The sequence below is a fragment of the Narcine bancroftii genome, chromosome 1 (genome assembly GCF_036971445.1).
Source record: "Narcine bancroftii isolate sNarBan1 chromosome 1, sNarBan1.hap1, whole genome shotgun sequence".
In the NCBI taxonomy this organism is placed as follows: Eukaryota; Metazoa; Chordata; class Chondrichthyes; order Torpediniformes; family Narcinidae; genus Narcine; species Narcine bancroftii.
Genome location: NC_091469.1, coordinates 118,478,457 through 118,500,650, shown reverse-complemented (window position 1 = coordinate 118,500,650; position 22,194 = coordinate 118,478,457). Strand labels below are relative to the sequence as shown.

Genomic DNA, 22,194 nt, shown 5'->3' with positions numbered 1-22,194 from the left:
CAGCGGTTCCCCAAGCCAACCACCCTCAAGGGCCTGCAGGAGTTCATGGAGATGGTGAATTTTTATCATCAGTTCGTCCCCGGCGCAGCCCAGACCATGTGACCGCTGTTCATGTTCATCGCCACTAAGGAGAAAGTCCTGACCTGCTCGGAGGAGGCAGAGACCGCTTTTGCCACAACAAAGGAGGCCCTCACCAACGCAACTCTATTGGTGAACCCATGCCCGGAGGCACACATGGCGCTGTCGGTGGACACCTCAGTCACGGCAATAGGGGGCATACTTGAGCAGTGGCTCAATGGACAGTGGCGCCCGCTGGCTTTCTTTAGCAAACAGCTGCACCCACTGGAGCTAAAGTACAGTGCTTTCAACCGGGAGCTCCTGGCACTGTACCTGGCCATCCGGCACTTTCGATACTTTCTGGAGGGCAGGCCCTTCACGGTGTTCACGGACCACAAGCCCCTCACACAGGCACTCTCGATGGCCAAAGATCCGTGGTCGGCTCACCAGCAACGCCACCTCTCCTACGTGTCGGAGATCACCACCGCAATCCACCACAGGCCAGGCAAAGGCAACGTCATGGTGGATGCGCTCTCATCCGGCAATCAATGCTTTCGTCCCCAGCCTTGACTACACACAGTTGGCACAGGCCCAGAAGTTGGACACAGAGATGCAGGCTCTCCGGACTGCCATCTCTGGCCTTGAGCTCCAGGACATTCAGTTGCCCAACAGCCTGGACATGCTGTTCTGCGATGTCTCCACTGGCTCGCCGTGCCCGGTAGTCCCACCGCAGTGGAGGTCGAGGGTTTTCAGCTTAGTCCACGACCTCGCCCACCCCTCGGTGAAGACTTCGTTGTGAATGGTGTCAGACCGGTTTGTGTGGCTCGAGCTTAAAAAAGAGGTGGACGAGATGGCAAGGCACTGCACCAGGTGCCAGGCCTCCAAGGTCCACCGGCATACGCAGGCCCCAATCCAGCAATTCGACCCGGTGGTGCAGAGATTTCAGCACATCCACATTGACGTCGTAGGCCCCCTGCCGGTGTCCAGAGAAGCACGCTACCTTCTCACAATAGTCGATCGGACCATGAGATGGCCAGAGGCAATTCCCATCAAAGAGGCTTCCGCAGAGACGTGCGCCAGGATCCTAGTCTGCCATTGGAACGCTAGGTTCGGAGCTCCGGCGCATATCACCAATGACAGGGGCGCCCAGTTCACCTCCGCACTCTGGGTTCAGCTGGTGAACCTCCTAGAGACTTGGACTTTGTATTTATCTACCTGGACGATATCCTTATCGCCAGCCGCAACCGCGAAGAGCACAAGGCCCACCTCCATACCCTGTTTGCCCGACTGGTGGTGTTTGGCTTCATGGTCAACGTGGCCAAGTGCCAGTTCGGCAAGCAGACGCTGAAGTTCCTGGGGCCTACCACCTCATCCTACCACCCGCAAGCAAATGGTTTGGTGGAGAAGTTGCATCGTCATATGAAATCCGCCCTCATGGCTCGCCTCACCGGCCCAGGCTTGGGCAGACAATCTGCCCTGGGTCCTCCTTGGCATCAGAACAGCATCCAAGGAGGACCTACAGGCGTCCGGCCAACACATCATCCCAAAGAGCTGGACTCGGCGGAATTCGTATTTGTTCGACGCGGCCCACATACGGCACCTTTACAATGCCCATATGAAGGTCCATACAAGGTCCTCCAGTGGTCCGGCAGGACTTTCACTTTGGACATAGGGGGTAAAGACAAACTTTTAACCGTGGACCGTTTGAAGGTGGCGAACTTAGACCTATCACGGCCGGTGCAGATGGCCATGCCCAAATGCCGGGGCCACCTGCCCAAGCGGCGGGATGCATAGCCAGTTCTGGGGGTGGCGGTTGTGTGGCGACACACTCTCTCATGGCGAACTGGCCTCGCATGTAACGCCACGTGGTAGAGCAGCCATGCGAAGATGGCGCTGTAAGGGTTTCTTCCTGCCTCAATTCTCCTGCCCAGCGCATGCCTGGGGCAGCGATTATTACATCACAATGCACGAGGTGATTGAGCTCATGCTGCCCTTAAAGGGGCGCGTGCTGAATTTGAATAAAAAGTCATTAATGACTTGCAATGTGGTGGCTGAGTCTTTCTTGGCAGTGTCCAGCACTATACCCCTTTAATTTTAATGCTGATTTAAGATCCAGTCATTCAGTCACATTCAATCACACTACTAATCCTTATGAGAAAACAAATTTTCTTTGAGTGGAATTAATGGATTTTATGCCCCTACAATGGTTTCTCATGTAGCATACAAAACGCCTTTCCAGAAACAAGAGAATGAATGTAATCATCTTTAAAAGGGGTGGTTATAGCATTATACATAGCGAGATGTGATTGACAGCACTCCTATGCTGGAGTTTGGGCATAAAAGCAGCAATGAATAGTCCCAGGGGTTCATGCTAAATTCTTGGCATAGCCAGAGAGGGCAAGAGTATATGCCAAGTTTCCAGGATGGCCAGATTAGGTCCATCCATGATCTTATTGATGTGCAGTGACATAGAGACCCTGATTTGAAAGGGGAACACATGGAAGTTCATTTTGGCGATGTATTTCTTACTCCAAGTCGAAGGCCCTTAATCAGGCCTTCACAAATCAAGGCAAAGGTGGGAGTCAGACTTAGGAATAACAATTGATGAGTGTTGCTGGCCAGACCTGTGTCGGAGCAGCATGGCTGCAATTGTTAATGTGTGGTATAGGTTGGTGCAGTATAATTTTCTTCTCCAGCTATGCTGAACACTGTAAAAATTGAATAAGGCTAAACCAGAAATTTCAGACCCATACTTCAGATGTGGCATTGTGACAGAAACCTTGTGCACACAACCTAGACATGTACCAAGGTGAGACCCTTTTGGGTGGAACAAGGCCAAGCCCAAGAAAAAATAATAAGAAAAGAATTCCCACAGGACCCAGAGCTGTTCCTATTGGGAAACATGATGGACATAAGACTTAATTAAGATGAAGCTGTGCAAATTCCAAATCCAATTTGTAATGATCGTAATGGCAGTGGCTAGGAAGTGCATAACAGTTACCTGGAAATCTGACTCCCACTTGGGGATTGCATGTTGGAATACAGAAATACTTTCCAAACAATTTGGCAACCATATTTAAATTTCATATGAACACAGTTATAGTGTGGACCTGTGTGTCTCTCCCCACCCCCTCCACCTCCTGCCTTCCCTGTCTATCCTTCTACTGAGGGAGAGGCAGGGATGGTCCATTCCATTCCAATCAAGTAAAACCAAAGAAAAATTTAACAGGCTAAGTGCCAGCTGTCGGGCCATGACAGATCCCTGATGTGTTCCCTACTTTTACTGTGGGTGCTTGAATATTGTACATAACTGGGGATGGGGGGAGGGAAGGGGAAATATGGCTCAGACTCAACAGTGAATTTTGTATATAATTGATAACTGTAATTTGTGATTAATTACTAGAAACTGTTTGAGTTTGAAAATTTATAAATAAAATATTTTAAAAATTTCCAGGACAGTACTATGCAGCCCAAATGGATATTTACAAGTACAGATGGCTACATATGGTGAGTGTTTGGGTTGAAAAACAATCGATGTTCTTCAGGATACAAGTGTTTTAGTTAAATCACTGTGATACAAAACTGTGATTGAAATAATCAATTACAATATGTTTCCAATTATACGAAAATCAGTTAACCAAAAAGGTCAGTCATCTTGTTTCAGTGGCAACATGACACCACAAGTTGAAAAAAAAAATTTCACCCAATATGCTCATGTGGGGCTCTGATGCGTTGTTAGTGCCAGTTAGGTAATAACGAAGCTCAGAACCGGCTGGGAAGACAGACGCTGTATGCCTGCTTAGAGAAGCAGGCTGGAATCTCGAGTCATCAGTGAATGAGTGGAGAGAGTCAGGCAGTGCATGGGGAGATTGTCCTTGTTTCAAGTAACTCCCTCCTCTCTCTCTTTCCATTTCTTCTTTACCCTTCACTGTACTTGGTTCTCTGCTGTCCTGGCATCATCAAGAAGAGCAGCCTCCCAGGCAGGAGCATGGACTTTAGGCTCCCAGGCAATGGTGGTGGGGAGGTCTTTGGGATCTGCAACGGCCAATTCAAGCATTCTGCTGATGCTACTGGGCTGCTTATCTGAAAAATCCAGTTAACCAAAAAATGTCCAGACCCAAGCTTATCGGATAACCCAAAATGTACTGTTCTGGTAATGTTTACAGAAACCAAAACAAGCATAAGTACATTAGCCCAGCTTGTTTAAAGGAGTAAAACACAAAATTCTACAGACACCGTGATTGAAGTAAAAACACAAATTCAGGTCAAACAATATACTTTATGTACCAAATATAAAGACACATATCCAAAGTTTCAGGCTTGAGCCCATCATCAAGTTATGGGCAAAATCTAGGCAGGTGTCTGAACAAAATAGTGAAGGGCAGGGGGAGAAGCACAGTCCGCAGGCAGGAGATAATAGGTGGATAAGGAAGCGGGGGGGGGGGGGGGCACACCAGCAAACAAGGGGAGGAGGGATGGCTCTGTGAATAAAGAGGGAAGGAGGTGGAGAGCTGGAGGAAAGAATACAGAGGGATGAAGAGAGAGTGAACAGGGTGTGGGCTAGCAGAAACCGGAGAAGCTGATTTAATGCCATCCAGTTGGAGATTGCCTAGACGGAATATTAGATGTTGCTCCTCCAATTTATGGGTGGTCTTGGTTTGGCTGTACATGAGGCCATGGATAGACATGCCAGCGTAGGAATGGGGCCCAGAATTGAAATGGTTGGCATTGATGTGGACAGACTGAAGGTGCTCAGTGAAGCGAACTCCAGTCTGTGTCAAGTGCTTCCAATGTAGAGAAGGCCACAATAGGTGCACCGGATGCAGTATATGACTCTTGCAGATTCACAAGTGAAGTGGTGCTCCCTTCTTTATCCCGTGTGACTGTGCTCCTCCCCCTGCACCTCCCCCCACCATTTTGTTCAGGCACCTGCCCACATTTTGCTCATACTTGATGAAGGGCTCAAGCCTGAAGCGTTATCTTTGCTAATATATAGTAGACTGTTTGACCTCTGAGTTTCTCCAGCATTGTGCTTTTAAAGGCAAAGGAGGAAAAACCCAACACCCAACCCCAACCCACCAATTTTCCCCTGCAGCCGCTGCAACCGTGTCTGCCTGTCCCGCATCGGACTTGTCAGCCACAAACGAGCCTGCAGCTGACGTGGACTTTTCTATCTTTGGCTTGGCTTCATGGACGAAGATTTATGGAGGGGGTAAAAAGTCCACGTCAGCTGCAGGCTCGTTTGTGGCTGACAAGTCCGATGCGGGACAGGCAGACACGGTTGCAGCGGCTGCAGGGGAAAATTGGTGGGTTGGGGTTGGGTGTTGGGTTTTTCCTCCTTTGCCTTTAAAAGCACAATGCTGGAGAAACTCAGAGGTCAAACAGTCTACTTTTACCCCCTCCATAAATCTTCGTCCGCGAAGCCAAGCCAAAGAAGAATATGTTGAGTTACATAATAAACCTGTAAAGGAATTTAAGCTAGAATGACTTTGACTAAGGACCTACCAACTGTTGGTGGGGTTGTTGTACTTAAAGAAGCGGAGGACCCAATTGAGGATGTACTTTCAGCACGTGCCAGTGGGGCCACAGGAGATGCACTAGTAGTGGATGAAGATGTAGGACTAAATGATCTGGACTGGAAAAAAAAACAAAAATATTTGCACAGTTTCCTTAAACACTTAAGAGTAGCTACGTATTTATAAAGTTACCAACTCTAATAGATAGCAGAGAACCAAATTACATGATGAATCTGCTGCAGAAATTCCAGCAGTTGTATTCCTTATTATGGTCACTGGACAGATGCCACTGATCTGCGCACATAGGTTTGAATCCCACCATGGCAGCTGAGAAATTCAAATTTATGTAACTAAATAAATCATAAATTAAAGAACAAAGATTGTCCCAGTGAGAGCAATCTTAGATAAGTAGAATTGTTGCAAACCATATGGTTCATGAATGTCATAGGAGAATGTATGGCATCCTTTCTGGGTTGAGTCTACATACGATCCACATCCACCAATGTACCGTATATACTCGTGTAATCGCTGATTTTTTTTTTGGATAAATTTTTCAGGTCAAATTTTGAGGAGGGGTTTGACCTGTGTCGTTCATGGCATCAGGAGCTTGGATGGGTGGAACTGTGTGGTGAGACCGCGTTCAGGACGTCGGGAGCTCGAATGGGTGGCCTGGGCCTAAGAGAGAGCCTGTGGCCAAGGTGTCAGGAGCTGGGATCAGCAGGCAGCTGGGATGAGGATTTGTGGTCGGGCATCGGAAGCTTCAGTGGCTGGGCTGAGGATCAGTGGAGGCCGGGAACTCAAGTGGTCGGTCAGGGCCAAAAAACCCTAATGTGTGGGGGGTCGACTGTTACAATGGGTCATACGAAAACGTGCGATTTACTCATATACTAATTTATCAAGGTAGGCTGGTGGAAAACATAAATGTTTCTGTGATCCATTGAAGGATATCAGTATTAGAGCCAAACTGCTGATAATTGGAAAGTGTTATAGTTGACCAGAGAATAGTGAATCACCAGTTTTGCATGATCAACATTGATCACATTGAACTATGGAGTGAAACTCCAAGATCAGTCATGAATGGTGGAGCAGGGCTCATAGGACTGAATGGCCTTCTGCTTTTATTGTGATTGGAACAGAAGCATTCTGCAGGACTCCCTACTTGGCCATGTTGTCCTAGTAAATATTTATGATGTAATCAAAAAAAAAATGGGCAGGATAATTAAGTTTATAGAACATACAAATTTTGGTTCTATGTATCACACAAGGAAGGCTTACAATTGATGTATTCCTGATCAGTTATAGAAACAAATGACAAATAAATTGCTGGGAGAAAATTCAGTCAGTCACTGTTTATTTGTCATTTTTAAAACTGTAAAACAGCCATAAAAATGAGATTGTGTTTCTCCAGGACATAATACTATATAGAATAAGACCAAACATAGGAATGAGCAAAATGGCACCGTAGCAAGGGACCACTGCAAGCAACTCCATCATGAACCATGGCCGCCATCTTGTCCCAGCCTCCCAATTACAATTTTAACTCAAAAATTAACAGCATAACATTACATTAGATTTAAAAAAAAACTATGTCAACAGGATGAACAAAAGTAACAGTGAATATGTTTATAGACCGAGAGCAGTCTGTGGGTTCAATAAGACAGGATAGCAATAAAGTGAGTCCTGGCTCAGCAGTTGCTGAGGTTTCCAACCACTACCAGGCTGCAGATGGTACCAAGAGCCCTCTAGCCTATTTTTCAGGGAAACTCACTCTGTCTAAGTCCCTCGGAGCCTTGGCCCTGGCACCAACTGCCGCTACACCCCACACTCCCAGCCGACATGCCCATTGTGGGTGCCCAAGCTAGTATGCAGCCTAGAAGGTTGACAAAACTTTGCATTTCAGTCTTGTTCGTGGCACTGCTGTATTGAGAATTTTATTTCTCACCATCTCCAAGATGACCCTCCGGCCTGAGTCCATTGGATTCCCAGAAAGAGGACCGTCTGGCTGGGACCCCGAATGATAGCCCAGAGTGCCTGTGCCACTGTCTCCTCCGTGGGTGCCTGGATGAGAATATTATTGATGTAGTGGCTTACATCAATGTTAGGGGGGGGGGGGGGGGAGGGAAATATTTTTCAAATCGTTGACTGCTAATCCGTGGTAGAGCATGGGGCTGTGGACATACCCTGGGTTTGGCAGAAAAAGATATATTGCGTGCAACTGGAGGTGAAGGCGAAATTATCTTGGGAATCAAGGCTTAAAGGGATGGAGGTCAACCACAGCATACCAGGGTATGTTGACCCTGCCCACGATATCCTCCACCAATATGACCTTGTCGGGAATGGCTGAGGCAAGGTGGGGGAAATGTATTCAATTTGTGGTATTCAATAATCATTTGCTACGTGCCTTTTTTTTTCCAGACTGGCCAGACTGGGCTGTTGTAGGGGGACACGACGGGACATATCACCCCCTCGTGGAGGAGAGCATTGATCACTTCCACAATCTCCTCATTGCCCTCTGGCACCCGATACTGATGGGTGTAGATTACTGATGGGAGAGAGGGGGAAACGACAAGGGGAGTCCATTTGGCCGCCCTGACGACAATGGTTGCCAAGGTGTCCTCAAATGTGAATTTCCCTTTATTGGTTCGCAGTAACTCCCCCTTGTGTACACTGATTCTGAGAATGGACTCGGGGAAGGCTGCTACCAGGACTGTGATGGAATGGCTAGGCTCATTGCCAACAGAGAGGTGGAGAGTGACCTCTCAGGCAGGGAGGACAGAACCCCTTAGCCCATTTATATTGACTTTGGGACCCCTCCACCCCGTGGGATTCCCAGGGATGATTGTATGCTCTACCCCCGTGTTGACCAGTGCCATCCAGCGCTGAGTATTTCCAATTTCCCAGTAGACAGCAACTGGAATAAATGACCTCGGGTCAGCTGAGTGGTACAGGACTGCTGGTTTTTTCTACAGTAGTCCTGCCATATGGCGAACATGGCAGTGGTGGAGATACCATGTAAGCAGGCATAGTCTACCCCAGCACGTTCTAATGCATTATACTTGTCCCTTCGGGTCAAAGGGAATACGCCCTCACCATTCCTACTTTCTCCATGTTTTGCCTCCACCTAGCAAACCTTTTGCGGGTGCTCCCCGTTCTAAGTACCTCAGCCCATCCAGCAGGGCGATGGTTTCACAGACTGATTTGCTGCTTGCTGTTCCATCAAAAACAAGACTACCCCTCTGAGGTCGGAGTGGACAGTAGTGACTAGATGCCCTGTCAAGGCGGGGGTTACCCTGACAGCCTCAGGGAGGTTGTACCCAGGAGTCCCACCATAGAGGTTGGTGAAAAAGGCCCATACCCTGGTGATCCTCGTGCCCTCATTAAGGGTGAGCCACTGCGGTCGGCATGTCAGGTCCCACTCTAACAGTATGGAAAACCTGCCCCGCACCGCAATCACTACCTGGTCCCTCTGCATGCCTACCCCTTCAGGATGCACTCACAGGGAGATATTAACTGAGTGCTGTGTGAACAGACTAACTAAAGTACTAGCCTCTAAATGCGACAGGTGGTCATGGGGGTCCCTTTGTCCCACAACCAGAGTAGCCAGGCAGCGAGATGCTCACTTGACCGCTGACGGTGTCTGTCTGCCAGCACAGCCAATTCCTTGGCGGAGTACTCTTTGATCTTGCACCAGCCTCTCTCCTGTCTGCTCGGACCCCCACAGTTCTCAGCATTCTCCCCAATGTTGAGAGCTGACGGGGTCCTCATGGTGGGACTGGGACCACGTGGTTACTGGCCGGGCATGGACATGGAAGGGGGGGAGGGGGAAGGGTTGGGTGCAAAATCATGCTCACCCTCTGTGAAGTCATCATTGTCCAACCACACATCACTCTCCTCCCCACACATACTGATCGCCTTAATCTTAACTGGGTCAACCTGTCAGCCAGATCAACAGGCTGCCTGAAGCAGCCACGCTTTGGCCTGCTAGCAGGCTGCTTCAGCGTATTTCATTTCTACACCCTAGCAGTATCCAGCTTGATTGCAGGGACTCGCGCTTGATTGTCAGGGATTCTATCTGTTCATCTGACTGAGCATCCTGTCTGCTCAACATCAACGTGATATCTTATTGTCCACTCAGTAGCGATACTAGTAGACATAGAGGTCCCCAACCACACCCCTAGTCCCAGGGCACCTTGATTCCTCCAGAAGGGAGACCACATAGTGCCCTATCTTCCCTCCGTGGGGGTCCAACCTGTCGACCTAATCGACTGCCATGGTGTAGTTTGTCAGCCACGCCACCAAACTGCTGAGCCCTTGACAGTCATTGGTCCACCCAGGGATTTTATGCTCTGATCCCAGGACCCCTTCCCTATTTCTGGGCACCTTTTGCTCCCCCCATTGGTGAGCAGGTACATAATTAACCATGCACCTACCAGAATGCCCACACACACTTGCTAATACAATCTCCCACATTGTTAGTACATTGTTCCACTCCCACATGGTTAAGATTCCACTTTGAACCATACTCGCAACACCAATTGTCATATTGGGAAACGGTATCAGGTTTGGTGGGGATGCAGAGAAACGAGTCTAGACACAATTGTTACAATCACACATAACTTTTATTAACACATGGGAAACAAAAAGAGGAGCCCTGTGTTGGTCCCGACACTGATCCCACTTCCCTGCTCTCTCCCCACACCACCGTGTCAGTCCCAACACTGATCCCACTGCCCCGTTCTCTGCCCACAGCTCCGTTTCGGTCCCCACACTGATCCCTACTTACAAATAAAACGTTTACAGGTACACTACAGTATCCTAAATAGCTTTGCTAAGTATATAATATGATATTAGCACTATATACTTGATCACTATTTCACTTAAGATAGACATTCACCTTGGACTTCGGTTGGACTCCAACAACAGTAAACCTACATTTGATCCACTCACACACTACAAGCAGAGACTCTTATACACACACCTGGTTCCCTGTCCAACGGGTTTGCAGCTCTCTGCAAGTACTGATCTATCGCAATACTAGAGCTCAGCTTCACTTCCAACTATGTCCACAACAGCGACCTGGCATGGAATGATGTCCAGGGCTTGGACTACAAGGCAGAAAGAAAGAATGTGCTCTGTATCGGTATTATATACAGTGCTAATCTGTGTTTCTAGCCAATAATGACCCAAGGTGATTTAAATTACCCAATGGCAAGGTGTGCACTAATGGATGGCCAGAGTCAACCTTGATTGACAGGTGATGTGATTTACAAATAAGTTTCAGAAGGGGAGGACACATGACAACCTGAAATATACACATTCCAGACAGGTAGGGTGGCCACGTTTCCTCCACATACAACACCTTCGGACTTTTCAACTTCCTCAGCACCTTCTCCTTAGTAATAGTGACTACACTTACTTCTGTCCCTCGACATTCTCGAACTTCTGGCATACTGCTCGCATCTTCCGCAATGAAAACCAACACCAAATATTTATGGAGTTCATACACCATTTCTTAGTTCACTGAATACCCAAACTGATCCGACTGCCCCGTTCTCTCCCCACAGCCCTGTATCAGTCCCAACATCCCACTGACTTACTCTCTCCCCACTGCCCTGCTCTCTCCCCAAAGCCCCGTGTCGGCTCCACACTGATCCCACAGCCGAGTGTCGGTCTCCACACTGATCCCACTTACCTGCTCTCTCCCCATACCCCTGTGTCAGTCCCCACACTGATCCCACTGCCCCGCTCTCTGCCCACAGCCCCGTGTCGGTCCCCATACTGATTCCTACTTACAAATAAAAAGTTTACGGGTACAATATAGTATCCCAAATAGCTTTGCTAAGTATATAATATGGTGTTCACGCAATGTAAACATTGCATAATGCCCAATTTCACAGAGCGTATCATGGATGTTAAGCAGTGCACACCCGAACTTGCAGAGAGCCACAATCCCATTGGTCAAGGAAAAGAGTGTGTGTGAGTGAGTGTGTGTGAGTGAGTGAGTGAGTGAGTGAGTGAGTGAGTGAGTGAGTGAGTGAGTGAGTGAGTGAGTGAGTGAGTGAGTGAGTGTGTGTGTGAGTGAGTGAGTGTGTGTTTGTGTGTGTATAAAAGAGTCTCTGTTTGTAGTGTGTGAGCAGGTTGAGTATAGGTTTGCCATTGTTAGAGTCCAACTGAAGTCAGAGGTTAATGCTTATATCGTCGCATAAGTGAAATAGTGATCAAGTACCGTTTAATGTTCTCCTCTGTTTGTTTCCCGTGTGTTAATAAAAGTTATCAGTTTTCTTCAGGCTGACTTCCAGGCCAAACATTGAAAACTGAGGTCCTCCATCAGCCAGCTCCCCACCATGACTACCAGCCCCTCCACATCTCCATCGGGCGCACAAAACTCAAAATGGTCAACCAGTTTATCTATCTCGGCTGCACCATTTCATTGGATGCAAGGATCGACAACGAGATAGACAACAGACTCGCCAAGGCAAATAGCGCCTTTGGAAGACTACACAAAAGAGTCTGAAAAAACAACCAACTGAAAAACCTCACAAAGATTAGCGTATACAGCCGCTGTCATACCCACACTCCTGTTCGGCTCCGAATCATGGGTCCTCTACCGGCATCACCTACGGCTCCTAGAACGCTTCCACCAGCGTTGTCTCCACTCCATCCTCAACATTCATTGGAGCGACTTCATTCCTAACATCGAAGTACTCGAGATGGCAGAGGCCAACAGCATCGAATCCACGCTGCTGAAGATCAAACTGCGCTGGGTAGGTCACGTCTCCAGAATGGAGGACCATCGCCTTCCCAAGATTGTGTTATATGGCGAGCTCTTCACTGGCCACCGAGACAGAGGTGCACCAAAGAAGAGGTACAAGGACTGCCTAAAGAAATCTCTTGGTGCCTGCCACATTGACCACCGCCAGTGGGCTGATATCGCCTCAAACCGTGCATCTTGGCGCCTCACAGTTCGGCGGGCAGCAACCTCCTTTGAAGAAGACCGCAGAGCCCACCTCACTGACAAAAGACAAAGGAGGAAAAACCCAACACCCAACCCCAACCAACCAATTTTCCCTTGCAACCGCTGCAACCGTGTCTGCCTGTCCCGCATCGGACTTGTCAGCCACAAACGAGCCTGCAGCTGACGTGGACATTTACCCCTCCATAAATCTTCGTCCGCGAAGCCAAGCCAAAGAAAAGAGAAGAAAAGAAGAATAAAAGTTATGTGATTGTAGCACTTGTGTCCAGACTGGTCTCTCTGCGAACCCAACAAACCTGATACTCTTTCCCCAACATGACAGAAATCACCTGAATCAGCTGGACTAAACCCCATGGTTTGAAAAAAGGTAAATGAATAGATTCTGGAATGGTTCCAGAGGTCTCAAAAATTGCAAATGCCACTCCACTCTTTAAGAAAGGGGAGATATAAATAAACAAGAAATTATAGACCTAGTTGCCTGAATTCAGTGGTTGGAAAAATATTAGAATCTAGATTTTTTGGGGACTTGGAGGTACATGATAAAATAAGCCAAAGTCAGCATGGTTTTCTTGAGGGGAAATCTTGCCTGACAAACCTGTTGGAACTCTGAGGAAATGATAGGAAGGTCAGACAAATGAGAGTCAGTGGATGTTGTTTACTTGGATTATCAGAATGCCTTTGGGAAGGTGCAGCATATGAAACTGCTTAGCAAGATAAAAGCCCATGGTATTACAGGATAAAAGGGGTCTTTCTGGTTGGCTGTCAGTGACCAGTGATGTTCCACAGGATTCAATGCTGGGGCCATTTGTTTTCAGGTTCTATGTCAATGATTTGGATGATGGAACTTTGTAGCCAAGTCATGGATGATATAAAGATAGGAGGAGGGGTGTTGAAGTGGAGACAGTGGATAATGTCATGTTCTTGGGAGTAAATATTGTCAATGACTGACCTAACTACAACCCATGTGCCTTAATAACTTCTACAGGTGCACCAATGGAAGCATCCTGTGTAAATGCATCACTGCATGTAGTAGGACTGCTCTGCCCAAGAGATTCAAAGACAGTTTCTTCCTCATATCTATCAGGTTCTTGAATGAATCTCACAATCATGATGTCATGCTCCCCTTGCTATGTGCTAACTGATCTTTTGTTGTGACACTACACTCTGATTTGCTCTGGGTTTCTTCTTAGTGCTGATGTATTTATGTTAGACTTATTGGATTGCTCACAAAACAAACCTGTACCTTGATGTACGTGAACCTAAAACTTGAGTTGTGGATGCTTTATGGTGGGTATGTTTTCAAGTCTAAGATCTGTACTATGCAGACCATAATACCTATAAATACAATTCTGTTGTCTGGTTGTCACAATTCTTCTGTGACATAGAAAGAGGAAATTTAACTTGTTCTCTCTTACATGCCCATCAACTCCATGCTGATTCTCCTAACACTCATCTATATCGGGGTAAATTATAAAGCCTATCAACCTGATAACTTGATTGAAAGAAGATAAAACTGGAGTGACTATCATCACTTTTTTACTTCCTTCCTAAAATCTGCCAAATCATGTCAAGTTTATTGTCATCTGATTGCACAAGTACAAGCTGACAAAACATTGTTCTCCTGTCCTCGGTGCAAAATGGCACACAACCAGACACAACAGACGTACAGACAAATAATACATATCTATAAAAATTAATAAATAAATATTATTTTGTATGAATGAGAGCCTTGGATGGTTAGTGTGAGCAGATTCTTTGGTCGCTCAGTATTCTCACCGCCCTAGAAGAAGTAAGAGAATGTAACAAGACTGAGAAAACCTGAACTCTGTATTTGTCTCAGTGTTCAAGAATTAATATAAAGCCATGTAATAATGTGCACAAATTATTTTAATACTTTATAAAATATCATGTGAACAAGTTTAACAAAAAGAACCTTACTATTTCATTAATTCCACTCTTTTTTGTCGTCGAAAGCTTTGGTCTGGAAGAAGGACGTGGCGGTGGCACAATCACACCTGCATTGAGTGGGGTGGTAGGTCTTGCTGGGGGTGTTACTGCTGTGAAGATAGAGGTGGAAGGGATGGTGAGGGAGAAGAAAAAGTAAAATTCAATGAGAAATATTAATTGATAAAGTGCTGAAAGTTATTCAAACCAGCTTAAAGAAAACTTTTTTATGCATTGCAAAGAATACTGCATATCATAGTAATCACTTAACAATAGACTAAAATTTAAATCCAGTTCTTGTTTTAGGTCTAAAAATAAACCAGACTGGCATTTAAGAAGAAATGAGTATGCTCCCAATGTCTTTCAAATTATAGTGCATTTGAAAATCAAAACTAACCCAATGAATAGTACCAAATGTCCTCCCAAAAATTTCTGCAATACACAAAAGTGCTGCATAAACTCAACAGATCTCACAGCATCTATAAGAAGTAAAGGGTAACCAACATTTTAGGCCTGAGCCCTTCAAAGTAAGAGCAAAATGCAGGCAGGCACCTGAATAAAAAAGTGGGGAGAGGAGAGGAAGGGGCAGTGGATGGAATACAAGTTGCAATAGATGATCCCTGTAGATTCACAACTGAAGTGTTGCTTCACTTGGAAGGACTGTTTGGGGTCTCAAATGGTGGTGAGGGAGGAGGTGTGGGCATTTGTAGCATTTCTTGTGGTCACAGGGGGAGGTATCAAGGGGTGATTAGTGGGAAGGGATGCGTGGACAAGATAGTCCCTGATGGAGTGGTCCTGTGGAAAGCAGAGAGAGAAGGAGATGCAAAACAATCCTTCTAAGTGAGGCAACACTTCATGTGAAATCAATTCTGGAGTTATCTATTATATCCAGTGCTTCCATTGTGGCCTCCTCTACATTGGAGAGACTGAATGCAGACTGGGAGATTGTTTCATTAGGCATTGCAATAACAGGGTGCTTTCAGTGGTCAACTATTCCCACAATGACATATCTATCTATGGTCATGTTCTATCAAACCGAGGCAACCTGCATATTGAAGTAACAACATCTAATATTCCAGCTGGGTATGCTCCAATCAAACAGCATTAACATCAACTTCTTTTGTTTCCATAAAAACCCTCCTGATGATGAGGTCTCTCCTTTTTCCTTTCCCTCCATCTCTTTTTCTCCAGCTCCCCAACCCCTTCTCTCCCGATCACCTCAGCATTTTTCTATTTTACCCTTCCACCTGTAAAATCTTACTAAATCGTCTCGCTGTCCCTTCCTCCCCCCATCTTTTTATTCAGATATTGGTCTGCCTTTTGCTCATTCCTTGACAAAGGGTTTAAGCCTGAAATGATGGTCTCTCTTTATTTCCTATAGATGCTGCTTGACCCGCTGAGTTTCTACAGCACTTTGTGTATTACCCTAGAATCACAGCACCTCTGGACTTTCCTGTTAAACTCCAAAAAGATCTGCACCTGGTGTCAACATTTTTTATATAACTTGCATATTATTTTCACATTTTTAAACTGTATTGTGACAAATTCAAACAATTTAGCCTGAATATTTTTGCACAGCAATATAATTATTTCTAATTGTTCTACAGCAATTGCAGGAAATCAGTTCTATTTATTTATTTTAAAAATCAGTCAATTAAGTCTCTATTTTGGAAAAAAAAACCTTGTTTCCTATGAAGGAAGTTTCTTCATAAATGCTCTCTTCTCCATCACTCCTGCTAGTATAAAATGATCAAGCTCCACAAATACTCTTTCATTAATTGCTTTTAGAGTTCCAATTTTATCACAGAGCAAAAACTATGAAAGTATCAACATTGTGAATAATGTAAAAGCAAAAAAATCAAGCATAAAATTATTTAATATCATGATAAACATTTATAGTTAATTAGTGCAAGCTTGAGATAAAATAAAGTATAAATTCCAACAATTAAAATGGACATTTTAATCAGCAGATACAGTTATATGTAATGCAATCACGAAGAAGTGTTACCAGAGGCTATACTTTGTGAGAATTTGAGAAGATTCGGTATATCACCAAAGACTCTCAAAAACATCTATAATACAGTTGAGAGCATTCTGGCTGGTTGCATCACTGCCTGGTATGGAGCTTCTAACCAGGGTTGTTAACTCAGCCTGCGACATCAAGGGCACCAGATTTTACTTCATCGAGGACATCTACAAGATCCGGTGTTCTATGAAAGTGGCCTCAACCCTCAAGGACCCCAACACCCAAGCCATGCTCTCTACACTCTGCTACCATCAGGAAAAAGTACAAGAGCCTGAAGACGAGCATTTGTAGCGCAAGGTTTGAGTCTTCCCCTCTGCCAACAGATTTCTGAATGGACAATGAATCACGGACACTAACTTATTTTTTCTTTTTCTTGAACTATTTTTATTTATTTTGTAATGTGGTTTGTATAAATATTTGCACGTTGATGCTGCTGCAAAACAATGAATTTTGTGACATGTTCATGACAATATATTCTGATCCTGTCACTGCAAGGTTAACATTTGTTTCTCCTCAGTTAATATGAAACCATTCCTTTTGCATTTACATCATCATTGCCCACACCTGCTTAATGATCCGTTCTCTGCAACATTTCTGAACCAGGGTCCAAAAGAGTGAAATAGTTCAAAAATATAGAAAGTTTGCAGACTATAATAAAGTAGCTTGCACAGTTAGTGCAATCATATTTGTATGAGCACTAAGGTACTCAGAGTAATTTCTTGTCAGTTAAAATAAAATTTTCTGAACTATTTCACTTTGAGGTAAAGACCTGTTGCTATTAAAGGTTCAAGGTATAAAACATTAAGCGCATTGGTACAAATTATATTTGGCATACCATTATTTAAATGTGTGACCACAGGAGTTAAACTAACATCCACAGGTTGAGATGCAGAAGAGGAAAAACTTCCAGATTCATTCTCTTCAATTGGTAGCTTCTTGTTGCCTGTAAAATCACTCTGAAAGTCACTTTGGTCATCAAAAGTCCTGCTGTAAGATGACAACTGAAAGGAGGCCCCAGGAGGATTGAAGTCTGATGGAGATTTAATTGGTGTTGGTTCCTTCAACTTTAAGTTTAAAAGGTGTGCTTGATTTTAGCTTATCATTACATGAAATTCACCGAGTCCATGAAGTAGGAATATCTGCTTGGTTATTAAAGATTTCTAAAATTGCTTCTACACTAAAATCTGAACAAGGACTTGGGGTCTTAGACTCACAGCCTGACTGGTGTTTCACTGAGGACTCATATTCTACACCCCATGGTAAATTAGGACTTGAGAAAGTTGAGCTCCCTTCATGCCATATTAATTCAGCTGAAGGAAAAGTTAAAAGCTTGCAAAATATACGCAATAAAAAGTGGAGAATATTCATTTTATCATATACACTGTTATCTTCACGAGGTTCTTTTTCCAACTTGAATAGCTTAGCTATCGAAATACATTTTACTGGGATTGTTCCACACATTTTAAGAGTGAACAATTTATAGTAGTTTAATTTGCTTAATTTTTTCATAATCGAAATTCAAATATTAACAAAATATTAGTCACAGCGCATCAATAAGATAGGTGTAAGGTTAGGGTTTAATTTCTTAATGTCAGTTATTAAATTTAAAATATGATACAATTAGACAATGATTCCACATGGTCCAAAATTATATTCACATTAAACAAGAAGAAATAGTGAAATAACTAAAGAAATCAAAAGTAAAGTGAAGGTTCACAAATTAGTTCAAAAATGAAAACCATGGCTTTTAAAACTTTAGTTTTCCAATATTAGTCTTTGGGAAAAAAAACATTGAACTTGAGATAGGGTTAAAATGCTAGATTAATCATTTTTAAAAAAAAATTCCAATTAACCATTTAATTAACAAGACAAAATTCTATGCCCAAAGAAAATCACAACAAAAGGCAAAAAGATGATCAATTAGCTGTGATTTATACCAGCCATTCTCAATGGGGGCCATATACGCCCCTCCCTCTCCCCTGGGGGCTGCAGCAGATTTAAGGGGAGCCAAGGATTCAAATCAACTAAATTTGACTGCTTCACAGGAATGGGGCCCAGAAACTTTGAGGAGAGTCAAAGTGGGGGGTGGGGATAGTCAAAAAAGAAGGTTGAGAATGGCTGCCTTATACTAAAATTACTGTGCGGTGAACATGAGCTATATAAAAATTGACTGATCCCCAAACAGATTCTACTGCACTCTTCAACTTACACTGGCTACTATTTAGCTTCCTGAAAGTGAGCTGCACTAACTATATTGTAAAGTGCATTCCTTCAAATGTAATATCTGTATTTTATATAGCACCCTCTACTTTAACAAGTTCTAAAACATTATTCAAAACATCCATTCAAAATGTTTAGCAATCTAGTAATAGCAATATAATAGAAACAATTATGTCATAATTTGCAATACTCTTTTACAAATAGACTATGAGTTTCCAAGGTGCCAAGAGAGTTCAACAAAATATCACCCTATCTATTTCATGTATACATTGCACAGCCCTGGAATTCATTAGGTTATGTCAGTTTTCATGTCACGTAAGATGAAGTGGGTGAAACTAAACAGATGTTTTTGAATAAACTATATGTGCCAAAATACAACTAACTCACAACATTCATTTTCTGGATATCAATCAGCAAGGTGGGATTATTTCTCAACAATTCATATAATCTTTAAGATAAATATTGCAGTTTTAAAAAATAACAATGTAAAGTTGAAAAACTTAATGTGAGAGCACTTCTTATTGAAAACATCTCAACTGACTAATTAACAAATCATTAATGAAATGCCTTGAACTTTTGATGCCTTTTTAAAAACTTGGTTACTATTCTACAAATTCCCCATTATAAAACCACTGAGCTGGATAATTGAGCACAAAGAAAGGAAATTTTCAATAATACAACTTTTCAATACAACAGAATCTTATTTACCTGAAGTAAACAGCGTGTGTATCTCAGAAGTGTTACTTACTGGAAGTAAAGGAAAAGCTAAGAACAAAGTTTAGAAAAACAAGAAGAAAGAGGAAAGTAAAACTAGTTAATGAAATGCATTGCCAGAATGATTACAATTTTAATAAATCATTAAGAAACTAATTTAAAACTTTTAATAACGAGGACATGGACAATTATACCCATGAGATTTCCTTGTTCTCAATATTCCCTAGACACATCGTTGATTGAGATGTTGCACCTTAAAAATAGCATTCATCATCCACAAAACCATAATGTTTACAGTACACTCCATTCCATTGTTAGATGATCCAAAAAGAATCCAACTGTCTTGTTGTGTTCCTTGTCAAGGTTTAACCGCTTTTCTGTTCCTGGACCTTAGGCTAATCTATTTTAATCTTTGACCTCTTGCCCTTCGAACCTTCAATTAACAGCTTCTCTCTATTTACACCCTTTTCCTGGAATAACATATACAAATTCAATTTGAGGCCTTCAAACCCAATGATTTGCCTTTTAGAAGATGGAGTTTGTAACAAAGATATCTCTGTCACATTTGAATATGCTTGTTAAGGTAATCACATTCATAAGTCAAGGAGAATTTGGTTTGCAACGTACAATAATTTGTCATATCGCAGAGGTGCTATTCAGACTAGAGCCATTTGTGTCCTTCTAACCTCAAGCTACAGAGGTTTATGACGCTGATTCAGTTAATTTTCTAGTCAATGGCAACTTCCAGTCTATCATAATTGGAGGATTCAGCATGGTAATGTTTTTGAAAATCAAGGGTAACTGTTATGAACATCTTGGAGATTACAACTACACAAGATGCTGATGAGATTGCATTAAGAGTATTCTGTTTAGTCTTGGTCACCTAGCCATATGAAGAATTTCATCAAATTAGAAAAGGGTGAAGAAAAAATTTATAGGGATGTTGCTACCAGGTGGCTTGAGTTATAAGGAGAGACTGAATGGGAGAAGCAGATACAATCATGATATTTAAGAAACATTTATTCAGGAGGCAATTCTGAAGGAAGTTAGAGACAGATACACTCCAGCAACGGCAGGGAATGGAGGCCATTACAATCTACAAAATGAAGGTGAACACTGTAGGTGACTGTGATGCTTCATTACCTGATGAGCTGAACACCTTCGATACCTGCTTTGAGAAGGAGAACCAAACAGTGTCTACTAGAATCCCTGCAAAGGCTGAGGACCCTGTGATATCTGTCCTGAGGATGACATCAGAACATCATTCAAGAGGGAAAACCCTTGCAAGGCGTTAGGTCTTGACGGCGTACCTGGCAAGATACTGAAAATCTGCACCAACCAACTAGACGGAGTGTTCACGGACATTTTCAACCTCTCATTGCTGCAGTTAGAGGTTCCCACCAGCTTCAAAAGTGCATCATTCATCCCAGTGCCCAAAAAGAATGTGAGCTGCATCAACAACTATTGGCCAGTAGCACTAACATCTACTGTGATGAAATGCTTTGATAGGCTGGTCATGAGCAGAATTAACAAGTACCTAAGCAAAGTTCTGGACCCACTGCAATTTGTCCATCATCACAATTGCTCCACAGCAGACAGAATATTGATGTCTCTCCAATCAGCTCTGGATCACCTCTAAAACAGTAACTCATACATAGAACTGCTCTTCATCAACTACAGCTCAGCCTTCAACACCATTACTCCTTTGGTGTTGGTTAAAAAGCTACAAACTCTGGGCCTCTGCACCCCACTCTGCACTGGATCCTTGACTTCCTCATTGTAAGACCAGTCAGTACGATTGGAAACAACATCTTCTCCTCACTGATAATCAACACATGCACACCTCAAGGATGCATGCTTAGCCCATTGATCTACTCATTATACACACACGACTGTGTGGCCAGGTACAATTCCAATGCTATTTACAAATTTGCCGATGACACCATAGTTGTCAGCAGAATCACAAATGGCAAGGAGGAAGTCTACAGGAGGGAGATAGATCAGTTTGTTGAGTGATGTCATGCCAACAACCTTGTGCTCAACCTTAGTAAAATCAAGAAAATGATTGTGGACTTTAAGAGAAAGTCAGGGGAACACGTCCCAGACCTCATCAAGGGGTCAGTATTGGAGAGGGTCAAGAACTTCAAATTCCTGGTGTCAACATCTCCAAGGATCTGTCCTGGAGCCTCCATGTCAATGCAATCATGAAGAAAGCTTGCCAGTGGTTATACTTTGTAGGTGTTTGAGGAGATTCAGTATGTCACCAAAGTCTCTCGAAAATTTCTACAAGTGTACCATGAAGAGCATTCTGGCTGGTTGCATCACTCTCTGGTACGGAGGTGTCAACTCCCAGGACAAGAAAAAAACTCCAGAGGGTTATTAACTTGGCCTGCGACATTACAAGCACCAGACTTCACTCCATCGATGATATCTACAAGAGGCGGTGTCTTAAAGAGCAGCCTCTATCCTCAAAGACTCCCACCACCCAGGCCATGCCCTCTTCACTCTGCTACCATTGGGAAAAAGGTTATAGGACGAGCACTCAGCAGCATACGGACAGCTTCTTCCCCATTGCCATTAAATTTCTGAATAATCAATGAACCAAAGACACTGCCTTACTTTTTGTCCACTTTTTATTGCTGTAAGGTGGTTTATATCAGTGGTTCTCAAACTTTTTCTTTCCACTCACATACCACTTTAAGTATTCCCTATACCATAGATGCTCTGTAATTAGTGATTAAGGG

The 22,194-nt window shown here is 43.8% G+C and overlaps 1 protein-coding gene across 10 annotated transcripts in view; it reads right to left on the bottom strand.

The window, feature by feature from the left end:
* The window catches only part of fcho2 (FCH and mu domain containing endocytic adaptor 2), a 241,038-nt gene that overhangs the window by 71,926 nt on the left and 146,918 nt on the right, over positions 1-22,194 (bottom strand). For 4 of the 10 annotated variants that reach the window (XM_069937031.1, XM_069937066.1, XM_069937044.1 and 1 more), the window contains 4 exons: positions 19,445-19,501; positions 17,352-17,459; positions 14,485-14,603; positions 5,563-5,692 (listed from right to left, as the gene is read on the bottom strand). In XM_069937031.1, the coding sequence (XP_069793132.1) occupies positions 5,563-5,692; positions 14,485-14,603; positions 17,352-17,459; positions 19,445-19,501 (414 nt within the window). The remainder of the gene's footprint in view (positions 1-5,562; positions 5,693-14,484; positions 14,604-17,351; positions 17,460-19,444; positions 19,502-22,194) is intronic. The other 6 variants (XM_069937095.1, XM_069937080.1, XM_069937086.1 and 3 more) reach the window with 4 other exon arrangements.